Source organism: Anopheles gambiae, chromosome 3 (assembly GCF_943734735.2).
Source record: "Anopheles gambiae chromosome 3, idAnoGambNW_F1_1, whole genome shotgun sequence".
Classification (NCBI taxonomy): domain Eukaryota; kingdom Metazoa; phylum Arthropoda; class Insecta; order Diptera; family Culicidae; genus Anopheles; species Anopheles gambiae.
Genome location: NC_064602.1, coordinates 30,516,822 through 30,529,372, shown reverse-complemented (window position 1 = coordinate 30,529,372; position 12,551 = coordinate 30,516,822). Strand labels below are relative to the sequence as shown.

Genomic DNA, 12,551 nt, shown 5'->3' with positions numbered 1-12,551 from the left:
TTTTAAAGTTAATAATTTCGTTGATTATTCAAAATATAACTAGCTAGCACTTTATTTGAGTTGTTAAGGCAATTAGGATTATGAAATTTTGTCCAGATATATTGTTTGGTTATGAAAAAAATGATTATGAAAATAGTGACCCAACAACGACCTTGTTGAAAAAAAGTAAATCATTTTCCATTAGCTTCAGCAATAATTAATACTAATTTTAAAGTTTTTTATGTCACTTTCACCGCCAGATTCAATAACAACAAATAATATAAAAAAATGAATTATTAAAGAAAATACCCATAAATTATATACCAGCAAAAACAAAGGTACGTCCCTGTCTGTAACATATACCCAACTGATAAAACGGGTGAACACAACGCATGATGAATGAACTTCTCCATTGAAGTAATGGCTGAATAAAAGCTGAACAACGCAAATATATGGCGAATGAAGCAATAAGAGTTAAAGCTCTAGAAGATGCAAAAATCACGTTTTGTTAAATTATGATCATTTTTTGAAGCTTTTCGAATTAAGTTCTCATACACTATTAGAAAGCATATTTAATTATGGCATAATTATTCCATGACATTACCCTCCCAATTATTAAAAATAATAATGCAAGGGGTTGTTTGGTTCGGCAAACATACCTGGTTTAAATAAATTAATAAAATTAAGAAATAAAATTAATTAATATGCAAAATATTGTTACAAAATAAACATTTCTTAGCAAACAATTGATCATTCCTTTTATGTTATTTAATAATGAGGTGATACATAACAATTTAAATGTGTGCTAGTTTTATTATTAAGTTAAAAGTACTAATAACATTATATTACAATCAGCTCATATCACCACACGATGCCCTCTAGCGGATATTAAGCTTTTCCCAACGCACCACGACGAACGACTTGAGAAGCTTTAATCCATACCGTCTTCCTTCCCACGAATCATTTGCTGTAAAACCGCCCGTCCCTAATCGATAGCACCGCCCGGAAACAATTAATTTCCTTGCGGCAAAATCGATCACACAATCGGCGGTAAAGATTTATGAAAACGCCCGAGACCGGTCGATCATTTCCCTACACGCACACACACACACACACCGTCGTCTCCGTTTTCTCCCCGCTTTGCGATCCAGTTTCGCAATCATAACGAACGATCGGGCCCGCTTATCGGGCATGCTTAATCGAAGCGTTTATGCCGTTGTCGAACATCGACGGGGCTTGCAGGGGCGATCGGTTGAACCGGTGCCCGGGCGATCCCGACAATGCTGACGAGCCCGATGAGCTTGCTGGCCCAATTCCATAAGCGCAAAGGTGTGTCGCGCCGATTGAGAATATTGTGCCGGGATCGACCGTGCGGGACAGTTCAAGACAAGACACTACACTCCCCTGAGAAAGCACCTCACACCATCCTCTGGATCTGGGAGCGTCTGGGCGAGCTGGGAGGAGCTTCGTTTGAACCGTACCGCCATGCGGTCCGTGGGTTGGGTGAAAGGTGGAACACTGAAGTTCTGGAGGAAGATGATGAGGAACGGCGTGGAACTAAAAACAAATATAAAAGCCCGCTGTCTGGCAGGTCGGGAACGTTATTCGATACCGGACAAGCGTCCTGTGCGCATCGCTGTGAACGGGTTTGAAGAACGAAGAGGAGCAATGAACGGTGCACCTGGATGGGCCTGTAGGGTGGTTGGCGTGTTAGCGTTGGCCTGTCTCGTGACGGTGGTACACACGCAAATTCCTGGCTTTGGCACGTGTCCCGATTACTCGCCGATTCTACGCTTCAATCGTACGCGCTTCCTGGGCACTTGGTATGAGATCGAGCGGTACTTTACGGTGACGGAGGTCGCCACCAAGTGTGTTTCGGTGACGTACGAGCAGCGAGCGGATGGAAAGATTTACGTACGCAATGCGTACACCAATCGATTGTAAGTAGTTGGGAGAGGTCTTGGAGTAGAATGGAGAATCGTTATATGATGGTATGTGACCCTCTTTTTCAGCAATGGCGTTGAGCGAATCATCTCCGGTGTCATGGACAAAGGTGGCAAGTCGAAGGAAGGACGCTACCAGATCGAGTACACCTCCTTCCCGTACAACTACAACGCGACGGTGATGGTGCTGGACACGGATTACGATTCCTTTGCCGTGCTTTACTCCTGCAGCTCATTTGGACCTGTTGGACATGCTGGTAAGTTCACTATAAATATTACAAAACTATGATCTGCAAAAAACTCAACCCGATTCTTTGCTAGTGTCTGCTTGGATGATGGCCCGAGAACGACTGCCCGCTGGACCAGTACTGCAGCGAGCCTACGGCGTGCTGGACAAGTACAAGATATCCCGTACGTTCTTCATTCGTACGCAGCAGGAGGATTGCGTGACACTGCCACCACCGGAACCGGCCATTGATCCCACTGAACCGAGCACTCAAGCTGCACGCAATGAAGGTGTCATCGTGCAAAGTGAGGAAGATCTTCAGCAACTACGGAGTGACATCTTTGCCGTAGGGCCTAAACCTCCCGTCCCAGTTGATCCCGTTCTAGAGGATGATTGAGAGCAGATTGACGCAATGTACGATTGTCTCGACATATTTATTTACAAACTTATAACTTATTGCCTTCATGATAAAGCTAGTTAATAAACAGAAATGATACACTTTCTCCAATATTTCTAAACTGCATTCCCATTGATCATGCCCTTATTGTCTGCATGCTTCACAGCAGCAGCAGCAGTCCCATCCATCTTTTCCAGCCTGAGCTGCATCCAGCGCCAGTCAAGTTCATGATCACCTTCGACTTTTGCTTCGACACCGCTTCCTCCCCACTACAAACGACACACCGGGAGAAACTAGGTCACTAAACCGCGCACCCTTTTCTCCGTTGGCCGTTCGTCTCTTCGGTTGGCGTTGAACTTTTCCTTTCGCGCACCTTCTGTACGCTCGCTCACCCGCTCATGGGGCTTTCGAATGAATGGTGCGGGTGTAAACAAACCAGTTTACCAGTCGGGGCAGCATTTCGTGCATTTCGAAGACAACAACACCAATGATTCACCAGCATCGGAAAGAAAAGCGAGAAAACGATCACGCAGTGCTGTGAGACATTATTGAAGTTCAATCATTCGGTGAAGGAGTTCAAGTGCCTAGAGCGGCACAGTATGTTGTTGTCGTTGAAATGGAGTCGAATCGGAGTCAATAAAAAGCGAATAAAATCGAATGTAGTTGGTGTTTGTGGTTTACGAGCGGATTAGCGGAGCGTAAATCAATTGACAGAAATAGGGTTATCTTTTATACCTGGACGTACAGATCATCTAAGCTCGACAGAGACAGCAGATACCTGAAGAGAATAGTTCACCAAGACACCATGTCAGGGCGTAGTGAAATCTGAACCTTTCTCGTCCACCACTTTGCTGCGTAGAAAATTCACTTAATGTTATTCTCCACTTTACGAACCGAACCGACAAACACCACCGTTAAACCATTAACCTCACTAATAAACACACTTTCCTCCTGTCCTGTCTATTTTGCAACACGCGTTGGGTGGCTTCGTTGCTTGAGCTTTAGCTTTAAATGATCGTACAGAACATCCAGCAAAAAAATAAAATAAAAATAGGTCACAGTAGTAGGCGACGAACTCCAACGCTGCAGCCCAGCTGTACGCGACATCCCGCGACAACGCTCTTTCGCTCCCTAATTACCTGTGGCGAACAAGTTCAAACATTTTATAAACGGTACCAAACTGTCCTCATTAAGGAAGAATAGTAGCACACAAACAAAAGCAAAACAAAAAACAGGCGACATGTACGGCTAAAACAATTATGCTACAGCAAAAGCATGCGCGACACGCAAGCTGCGCAAAACAGGGACAGGGGAGTTGATCTTGCGCCACAACCTGCGTCACGGGGATGGGGGGGTTTGTAGTGGACGGTGCCAAATTATGCTGCACTGCCACACAGTGTCTTACTGTTCATTTATATTTTGGCTCATTTTTTACGGGGTCAGTAGTATTTTGCCCGACGGCCCATACCTTTCGTAAGCTGCTCTAGTCGCGTCGCAACCAAAACGCCCCAAAACGAAATGTAAGGTAAGGATTTAAGCGTGATGTGTTTTGTTTTTTGTTTTACCTTTGTGTTTGCTGCTTGATGGATAGCTAATTTAGAGCCACACCTGCAAGAATAGCTCATCAGAAAACCCGACCAAAGGAAGCCGCTTACAAGAGCTGGTGGTGTGGTCAATCTGCGGTTTGCTCTTGGCCAACGTACGGCCGGTAAATGAACTTCGGATTGAATGTTTTTCCTTGTTTTCTTTGCCGTCTCGTTGCTGCTGCTGCTGCTGCTGCAACAACCAGGAGCAACGATTCGGAGAAAGGGAAAGACGCTCACCGCCCGGTTCCCTTCCACCGAACCAGTCAGCGCCACGCATATGGCCACGTGAGGCTAAATTCCGGCAGCAGCAGGCGTGCAGCGTTCATTCCCAAGCGAGACGTACACGCGAACGGTCGATCGACGCGTGTGCCCCTATCTGAGAGTCTGGAACTTGTGTGAAGCTGTGGAGTGGGAGTAACGAAGCGAGTGTAAAAAAGCAAACAAACGGAAAAAATAAGTGCGCACGTAAAATAGTGGTTGTGCATTTTGTGTTGTGTTGAAGTTCAAAGTTCGGAATTTCGGCAAGATTATTCCAGCATCTTGATAGAAGAAGATCGGCTGTAAACACACGTCTGCGTTTGCTATTGACGCGATCGCAACCAACTGCGAACACAAATTGCCCGTCTGCAGCAGCAGCAGCCGAAAGTGAACAAACAGTCAATTTACCATAGTGACGAACGAAAAACCGGCATTCTTGTGTGCTCTAAACGTTCAGAGATTCATCCAGAACCGTATACAATGGCCACCATTCGGTATGTCACCTCTGGCACGGTACTCAAGGTTAAGGTTTTTGGGTGGGTGATGTCTAAATAATTACATTTGTGTTCGGGGTTATGCGTCATTGTGCAAATGCTGGAGTGAGTTTTGAGATGTGGTGAAATATATCCATCAAAGGCGGTATGATAGAGATATCAGGCAAAGGTTTGGTGCTTGTTTATAAAGCTATCAAGATGATGTTTGCACATTACAGCCAGTGGCGCGTTAAACGGTGGGCGGACTGGGCGGCCGCCAGGGGCCCCGGCGATCGAGGGGGCCCAGTTTTTGTGGATGTTCGACTTCGTATCGAATCTACCCCCCCCCCCCTCCCCCCCTCCCTGGATGGGACTTTTACCATCTATTTCAAAAAGACTTATTTTTAATTAATTCATTTTTCCCATCGCTTCGCTCACTATATTTTGTCAAGGGCCCCGAACTGCAGAAAACCGGGGCCCCATACTACTCAAAGCAGCACATTTAATGTTCTAAGAAATCTGCCGATACTTGCACCAAAGTCGCAAGCGAAGAACGCTGCGACACGCGCGCACAGCTCAAATCATCGTTGGCGCAAAGTATTGGGCAGAGCGAGAAACCGTCAATTTTTGCTGGTGTGGGTGGCACGAGACACCCAAACCCAAAACCACGCAGAGCAACTTGCTGCTAAAATGAAATGCACAGAACGCTGCGCTTAACTACCACCGAAAACCCGTTACACAACACAAGCATACAACACACCCAAACAAAAATTTAAAGGCCCCGAAACACAATATCAATACACCGGCTCGCAGCCGGTAAAATTAGCAGGAAAAATTGACTAACATCAAGCAAGCAACGGTGCTCCAGTGGGTAGAGGTTTCATTCGAGAAACGATTCCATCGATATCGATGTGTGCGCTTTTCAATTTGGCTTGGATGAAACGTGCCTGTGCTTGTCTGGGGGCCCCTTTGCCCCTTTGCAGATGAGTGCCGAAAACAGACAGCTGTTTTCACGCGAAAAATGGTATTCACATCTCAAGCCTGAGATCGTGGAGCGTGCCTGCTTTTAACGCAAAACTTTAAATTTTCACGCGGGGCCCTACTCAACTTTTGTGGTCAACTGACAAATAGGGGAAATCGGGAAGGGGTGGTATTCATATGTCCAAAAAGGATCTGGGCCATGTTAATATTAAAATGATGTTTTATCACTATTACGTACAACTTTTTACGTGAAGACAAGATAAAAAACCGTTACAGCTATATTGAAGCCAAAACTCAAAGGTGGTTTACGGGGCCCCAACGATTATGTGGACTCTTCGATGAAGGGGCCCCGTCGGTAAGGGCCCCGTCGGTAAGGGCCCCCGTCAATAAGGGGCCCCGTGCATTTGGTGTCTTGGTGTGGATGGTCGGTGCACGAGTTCACCAAAAAAAAAACGCGGAGACACTTGCTGCTAAAATCCAATGCACGGAACATAGAACAGAACGCTGCGTTTAACCACAAAGAAAACCCGTTTCAACAGCCACAAGCACACATCATACACAGACAAAAATTTAAAGGCCCCTAAACAAAATTTCAATACACCAACTCCGGAGAAATTAGCAGGAAAAATTGACACCAAGCTCGCGTCGCTTTAAAAAGCCTAGGAAGGTCGTTTGGTCAACGGTGCTTGAGTGGGTTGAGGTTTCATTCGAGAAATGGTTAAATCGATGTCATTGTGTGCGCTCTTGGCTGGGATGAACCGTCCTGTACTTGTATACGGGGCCCCTGCTACCGCTATGCGATTGTGTGCCGAAAGCAGACAGCTGTTTCACACGAAAAATGGTATTCACATTCCTGGCCTGGTATAGTGGATTGTGTGTGTCTTTTAATGCAAAAACTAAAATTTTCATTCTTGATCCTAATCGAACACATCAAGTTTGTGGACCGAAGAGAAGGGGAAATGGGAAAGGTTTCAGTTAGAAGGAAGGGGGGGGGGGGGGAAGGGTATAAAAATACTCAAGGAACCTATGGACCATGTTCATTTATATATGGTTTTTATCGACTATTTCAATTTTTGCGAATACAAAAAGACCAAAAACCGTTACAGCTGCATCTACATACAGCCATATACAGCCATAATACGAAGAACAATCTCCATTGCCTCGGCCATTTGGGGGCCCGTTGATGATCCCGTCGATTGAGGGGCCCCTTCCATTTGGTGTTGTCAACCCAATATACCCCCATTTTCCCTCCCTGGGTTATGTTTACAATCAGATTTACTATTACTACCAGACCTATCAGAAGCATATTTATTTTATTTATCAGAAGCATTTTACTATCAGAAGCAGAAAATATTTGCCTTTTTAACATGTGCAATATTTTTACCTTAGTTGGAAGCGCAGAACGCTGCGATACATGCCCACAGCTCAAAACAATATCATTTCATCACCGTTGACCCAAAGCGTTGGATCAAATGCATTGAACGCAACGCACGAATTGGGTAAAGCGAAAATCCGTTACAAGAGCAAACTACAAGGACATACGACATTAAAAGGCTCACCGGAACCGATCTCAACACAACGGTTCGTAGCCATAGAAATTAGCAAGAAAAATTGGCTGACACCAAGCACGCTCTTTTTATCTGTTGAGGTTTCATTCAAGAATCGATTCCGATGTCGATGTGTGCGCTTTTTAATTTGGCTTATGTCTATGTTATCTCGCAAAAACTAAGAACTCGTGCCCCGGCTTACCTTTGGGGCCCCAGTCAAAATTGTGGACTGGAGGAAGTGATGGTAGAAAGGCAAGCTGTTGAAGGGTTTCATAAAGTTTTATACAGATGTGAACTGTATTTTGTCGAAACAAGTTTGTTGATTTGGTATGCACTTACGGTTACCACGAAATTTCAGCAAGAACAGCAAAGTGGTGTGAAGATTTTTCTCAACCAAAACGTTAATTCCGCAAGCCGAATATGCACCTAAAATTTTATCGGGGTGTCTGTAAGTAACCGCTTACCCAAATCAAATTTTTGTTCATCACGAACAAGCGGGCATCGCATTATATTTTCTTTTGAGGCTCAAACTGACTTACATGTCGTTTTGAAAGAATAAATAAATGCATTTTCAGTAATTTGTTTTACAAATATTCAGTGAAACAACAAAACCATGTATTACTCAATAGCTTTCAGTAAAAAATGTAACTGCAGCAAACTTAGAAAAAGTGCATGATTTCACACCATTTCACAACCACCCCCCCCCCCCCCCCCCCCCCCATCCTGTCAATGGATTTGGTAAAAGGGCCCCGTCTACTATTACGCCTAGGGCCTCGGAGAGGCTTGACCCGCCACTGATTACAGCGATCGTTGGGGCTGATAAGCCCTTGGAAAAACAGGCTCTTTGTGACTCATTGATGGTCCTATCACGCGTATCAGTTAGTTCTGTTTATTGATGGATCTTGTAGGTCTATTGGATAGATGAAACGGCTTCTTACAAGGTCCAACATGGTTCTGCTCTTATCTTTTGTCCCATGGTCCCATGGGACATCATTCGAAAAAAGGGCTAAAGCCGGCAGATCATAACAAGTCTGCAAATCTTACACCAAGAAATGGAATGATAAGTTGCTCTTACAAGAGTACCAGATGAACTAAGCTGGATTTAACCTAAACATACCTTATGTAGCTAAGCATTTCATTAGAGGTTGATATAAAGTATAAACTTGGACCTAATTCGTCTTATTAAGATTATTACCTTTGAATAACAGCAATCACTAATTTACTCCTATCACTATTTTTAGCATACACTGTTTTACTTATTTATGTATCTTAAGCTATGAATGCTCATTTCAGTTGTTATTTTCGTAGTGTAGAGTTTTTGATGCTTCACACGATAGAGGATTTTGCAGAAAATAATCATATTTATGCTAAATCGTTGTTTTCAAGTGGTTCCAGTTAGGAGTAAATCTAAACCACGTCAATTATATTTATAGAAAATGGGTTTGGTATCTCTGTGATGAGGCTGAGATCATCAGAAGATCGAATATCATCATAATCAATACTTTTGGTACTTTGAATAACTTAACTCGCTGTTTTCGGAGTATAATCACTTGTTATTGTAGATTATTATTATTTCCTAATATGGCCTAGGGTCTTGAAGATCATTTGTGTTCTAACTGATTATCACTTAGAGTTTGATCAGAGATCAGTAGAAGATCGATACATTTTTTTGAAGATAAACCCGAATCAAAATTTTTACTACTTTTATAATTATAATTCATCAATTTCCATTTTCATTTAAGTAATGGAAGTCACAAAGGCCTCTTTATGAATCTCTTTCCCTTGGGTCTTTTTAGTATGGCTTAAAACCTGTCTAGATCTTCAGATTATTGTGGACCATTAATTAATCAATACTTTTGGAACTTTTATGATTGTTATTCGAGTATTTCTTGTGCTATTACATCAGAGTAAAATGGATCACTGTTCCATTTTAATGTTTCCTATGTCATTAAAAATCATTTTGGTTTCTAGCTAATTAAGACTTAGGGTTTGGAGAGATCAGCTGAAGATCGAGGAATTATTAAGAAAATAATAGCGTATCGATACTTTCTCAACTTTTGTGATCCAAATTCGACACTTTCAGGGATTTAGATTTAATTAAAAGAAGTCACACGATTTTTATTTTTATAATTACAATTCCAACTTCTTGCAAAGATCATCACATTACTTTTTTAAAACCCAAATGGCTTGTTAAACAACGAAGGCACATCAAACCAAATCCGTCACGCTGTGTGGTTGACCCCTGATGGTATCACCTTCCCGATCACTATACCAAATACCCACCAATACGAAGGAACCGAATCAATTCACATAAAACTGGCCTCCCTAATTATTGCATAAGTAGGTATGCCAAGCAAAGTAACGCCAAAGACAACACGCCCCCTCTTGAGCCTCAACCTCACCCTCCCACCCATTCAAATTTGATTTGTTCCGATCGACCGTTGTGTGCATGCACCGAACGCGTTCCACAGTCGAACACGATACTGCAGACACGTGGAACCGTTGTTTTATTTGATAAGCTATTTGAGCCAGCCGAAAACCAAAATCTCCATCACAGCGATGACGTCCGTTGGTCCGTTACAAAATCATCGCCTCCTTCCAACTGCCAACCCACCAGCTCCACCCAGCATCCAAACCTCGGTCGATAGCGGATCATAATTCTTCACCTCTGCTTTCGTTCGCTTTTCGTTCAGCGTTGACGGCATGCCCCCACAGGCCACACGTGCCACCGTACGGCGGGAGATGGGAAAAGAAATTTGGAAGAAAGACTGCACCAACACCAAAGAAGAGCTTTTAAATTTCCTCCTTTTCCGTTTCATAACATCATCGCAGGCGCTCACATGCACGATGCACAAAAAGCCGAAACGGCACGTTCGACGCTCCCAACGTAACACAGTTTTACGTATGTGTGTGTGTGTCTTCTTTCTCTTCGGCATTCATCAGGTTTGGCAAATAACGCAGATAAGCAGCTCCCTCAAATTAAAATGTACGCCTCAGAGAACGTTGCGACTCTGCAGGAGGAAGTGAAGACAGCAGCGATGACTTGCGTGGTTCCTTGATTGCGCCATAAATCTGATTTTTGGGAGTAGTACGAAAAGGGTGCGTCGGATGCACTTCTCACTATCTAAAAAGTGCATTCGAGGTTTCTGTGTGAATGGCTTTCGTACGCATTATGCCTACAACTTCGATCAGGCAAATCCATTAACCAGTGTAAGCCATACGCACCGCAACGCGTCAACAGGTTATGGCGTAATCCATGTTTTCCATGGACCGATCCGTTCAATCATCCATCATCAGAAGGGCTTGTTTTCAGAATCAGAAGGGTGGGGGAGGTTAGGCCCCAACCATCTGACCTTGTGGTCCGTATTTGGGCACGTGTGGACTGGAGACGTAAAAGCAGTTGCAGCACGCCTTACACCGTGGTAAATCGTCTCTAATTTACCTTCTTTTTTGACCTCCATCTTACCCCACATATCCTCATACACCTCCTTTCCAAAAAACAAGGTTACTCAACTCGCCTTAAACCTGTGACGAATGCCGCCCAACATCGAAACCGCTTCGAAGATGACGAAAAACTGGTCAATCATTGGAGTGGAGTTCAATGCACGCCGGCCACCGCCGATGCCGCCGTGTGTTTGGGAAATTCTCCTTTCAAGATCTACACATCCCACACAAGATCAAGATGGCTGATGTGTGGCATTGTGTGTGGTTTTGGGATGAAATTGGGCATGCCAGCACGAGATCACGCATGAAACATTCATCTAGATTAAGGTCAACGAGACATGCATTAACCCCTCCCCCCAGCCATTCCATGCCATGCTTTCTCTTTGCTGCGCATTTTGCGCGTGTTAACACGCAACGTACGCCTGCGGTATCATTGTGACCGTAAGGGAAACTGTGGCGCACTTTCTTCACATTGTGACAACTCATTACGAAGGTTACATGCATCGCAGCGTGCAACAATTAGACACCCAATTAGGGCCAAATGAATCATCCCTCTCTTTATCTCCATCTCTCCAGCAGCTCTGCCAGGACAGTTACCATACGCATTAACGCAATTATGTTCTGCTTTTTCATCCCCATGTCTCCTCACTCAAGCATACCACGGTGGGCGGGGATCGGTGTCGGTCTGCTGGCGGTACTCCTGCTACTCGGTGTTGAGGCCCAGGTTCCTGGCTTTGGCAAATGCCCCAAAGTACCGGTGGTGGAGAACTTCGACACGTACGCGTACCTGGGCCGCTGGTACGAGCAGGAAAAGTATCCGTTCTTCTTCGAGCTGGGTGGGAAGTGTATAACGGCCGACTATTCGCTCAACCCGGACGGCACGATCGGTGTGCTGAACACGCAGAAGAATTCCATGTAAGTATTACGAGTGCGGTTTTCACCCCGAAGGAGCTAATTACTGAAGAATGCATGCTTGGGATCACTTTTCAGAACGGGCAATGAGAACAGTATCGTTGGATCTGCACGTATCGTTCAGTCCGCCAGATTGGCGGTCAGATTCCCGAGTGCACCATGTAAGTAAAGCAAGCTGAAATAAGTCTAAAATCAAATAAATGATCCTCCCCCCTCGTTTGCTTGGTACTAGTTAACGTCGAAGCTCCGTACTGGGTGGTCGGTACCGACTACAAGACCTTTGCCGTCGTTTACGCGTGCTCGGATCTGCGCGGATTTATCAATGCTAGTGAGTGAATTTTACATAGCAAAAGATCTTCCAGTATGCTTATTAACTCCTCCCTTCCCTTCGCAGAGGTAGCATGGATTTTGACCCGCAAGCGGCATCCGGACATTGAGACGATGAAGAAGGCGTACGCCGTGCTGGACAGCGCAAAGATCTCGCGTGCGTATCTGACGCGCACCGACCAGAAGAACTGCGGCGAAGAGCTGGTGAAGGTCAGCAAGGGCGTGTACAAAACCGTCGTCAAGGGTTGAGCCCTTGAGTAGGCGGGGTGGAGAAGCATTTTTTCGGCCGCAACGATGTCGAAATGTGCGCGACTTGATAACTGCTCATTTATCATCATCGTGATTCTGTTAGGTTAAGCTGAACTGGTAGTGTGTAAGGAAATAAATAATTTAAGAAGAATACTCTAATGGTATTAATTTCATAATAAATGAGTTGAGAAATAAATTAAAAAAACGATAAGCAACGCGTTGCGCACGT

At 44.4% G+C, this 12,551-nt stretch overlaps 2 protein-coding genes across 2 annotated transcripts; both read left to right on the top strand.

The window, feature by feature from the left end:
• The first annotated feature begins 1,570 nt into the window (after nucleotides 1–1,570).
• LOC1280248 (lopap) lies at nucleotides 1,571–2,658 on the top strand. The gene is made up of 3 exons (XM_320077.5): nucleotides 1,571–1,919; nucleotides 1,992–2,179; nucleotides 2,244–2,658. Exons 1-3 carry the CDS (start codon nucleotides 1,648–1,650, stop codon nucleotides 2,543–2,545), a joined length of 762 nt encoding a protein of 253 aa, XP_320077.5. The 5' UTR covers nucleotides 1,571–1,647; the 3' UTR covers nucleotides 2,546–2,658.
• Nucleotides 2,659–4,441: 1,783 nt separating this feature from the next.
• LOC1280247 (apolipoprotein D) lies at nucleotides 4,442–12,475 on the top strand. Its single transcript, XM_320076.5, has 5 exons — nucleotides 4,442–4,883; nucleotides 11,489–11,749; nucleotides 11,825–11,907; nucleotides 11,979–12,074; nucleotides 12,141–12,475. The coding sequence occupies exons 1-5, from the start codon at nucleotides 4,870–4,872 to the stop codon at nucleotides 12,320–12,322; spliced, it is 636 nt and encodes a 211-aa protein (XP_320076.5). The 5' UTR covers nucleotides 4,442–4,869; the 3' UTR covers nucleotides 12,323–12,475.
• The last annotated feature ends 76 nt before the right edge of the window (nucleotides 12,476–12,551 follow it).

Coding starts and splice junctions, on each gene's coding strand:
- LOC1280247 (XM_320076.5), top strand. Junction 11,750..11,824: donor AACACGCAGAAGAATTCCAT/GTAAGTATTACG, acceptor ATCACTTTTCAG/AACGGGCAATGAGAACAGTA. Junction 12,075..12,140: donor GCGCGGATTTATCAATGCTA/GTGAGTGAATTT, acceptor TTCCCTTCGCAG/AGGTAGCATGGATTTTGACC.
- LOC1280248 (XM_320077.5), top strand. CDS start 1,648: ATGAACGGTGCACCTGGATGGGCCTGTAGGGTGGTTGGCGTGTTAGCG. Junction 1,920..1,991: donor AATGCGTACACCAATCGATT/GTAAGTAGTTGG, acceptor CCTCTTTTTCAG/CAATGGCGTTGAGCGAATCA. Junction 2,180..2,243: donor TGGACCTGTTGGACATGCTG/GTAAGTTCACTA, acceptor ATTCTTTGCTAG/TGTCTGCTTGGATGATGGCC.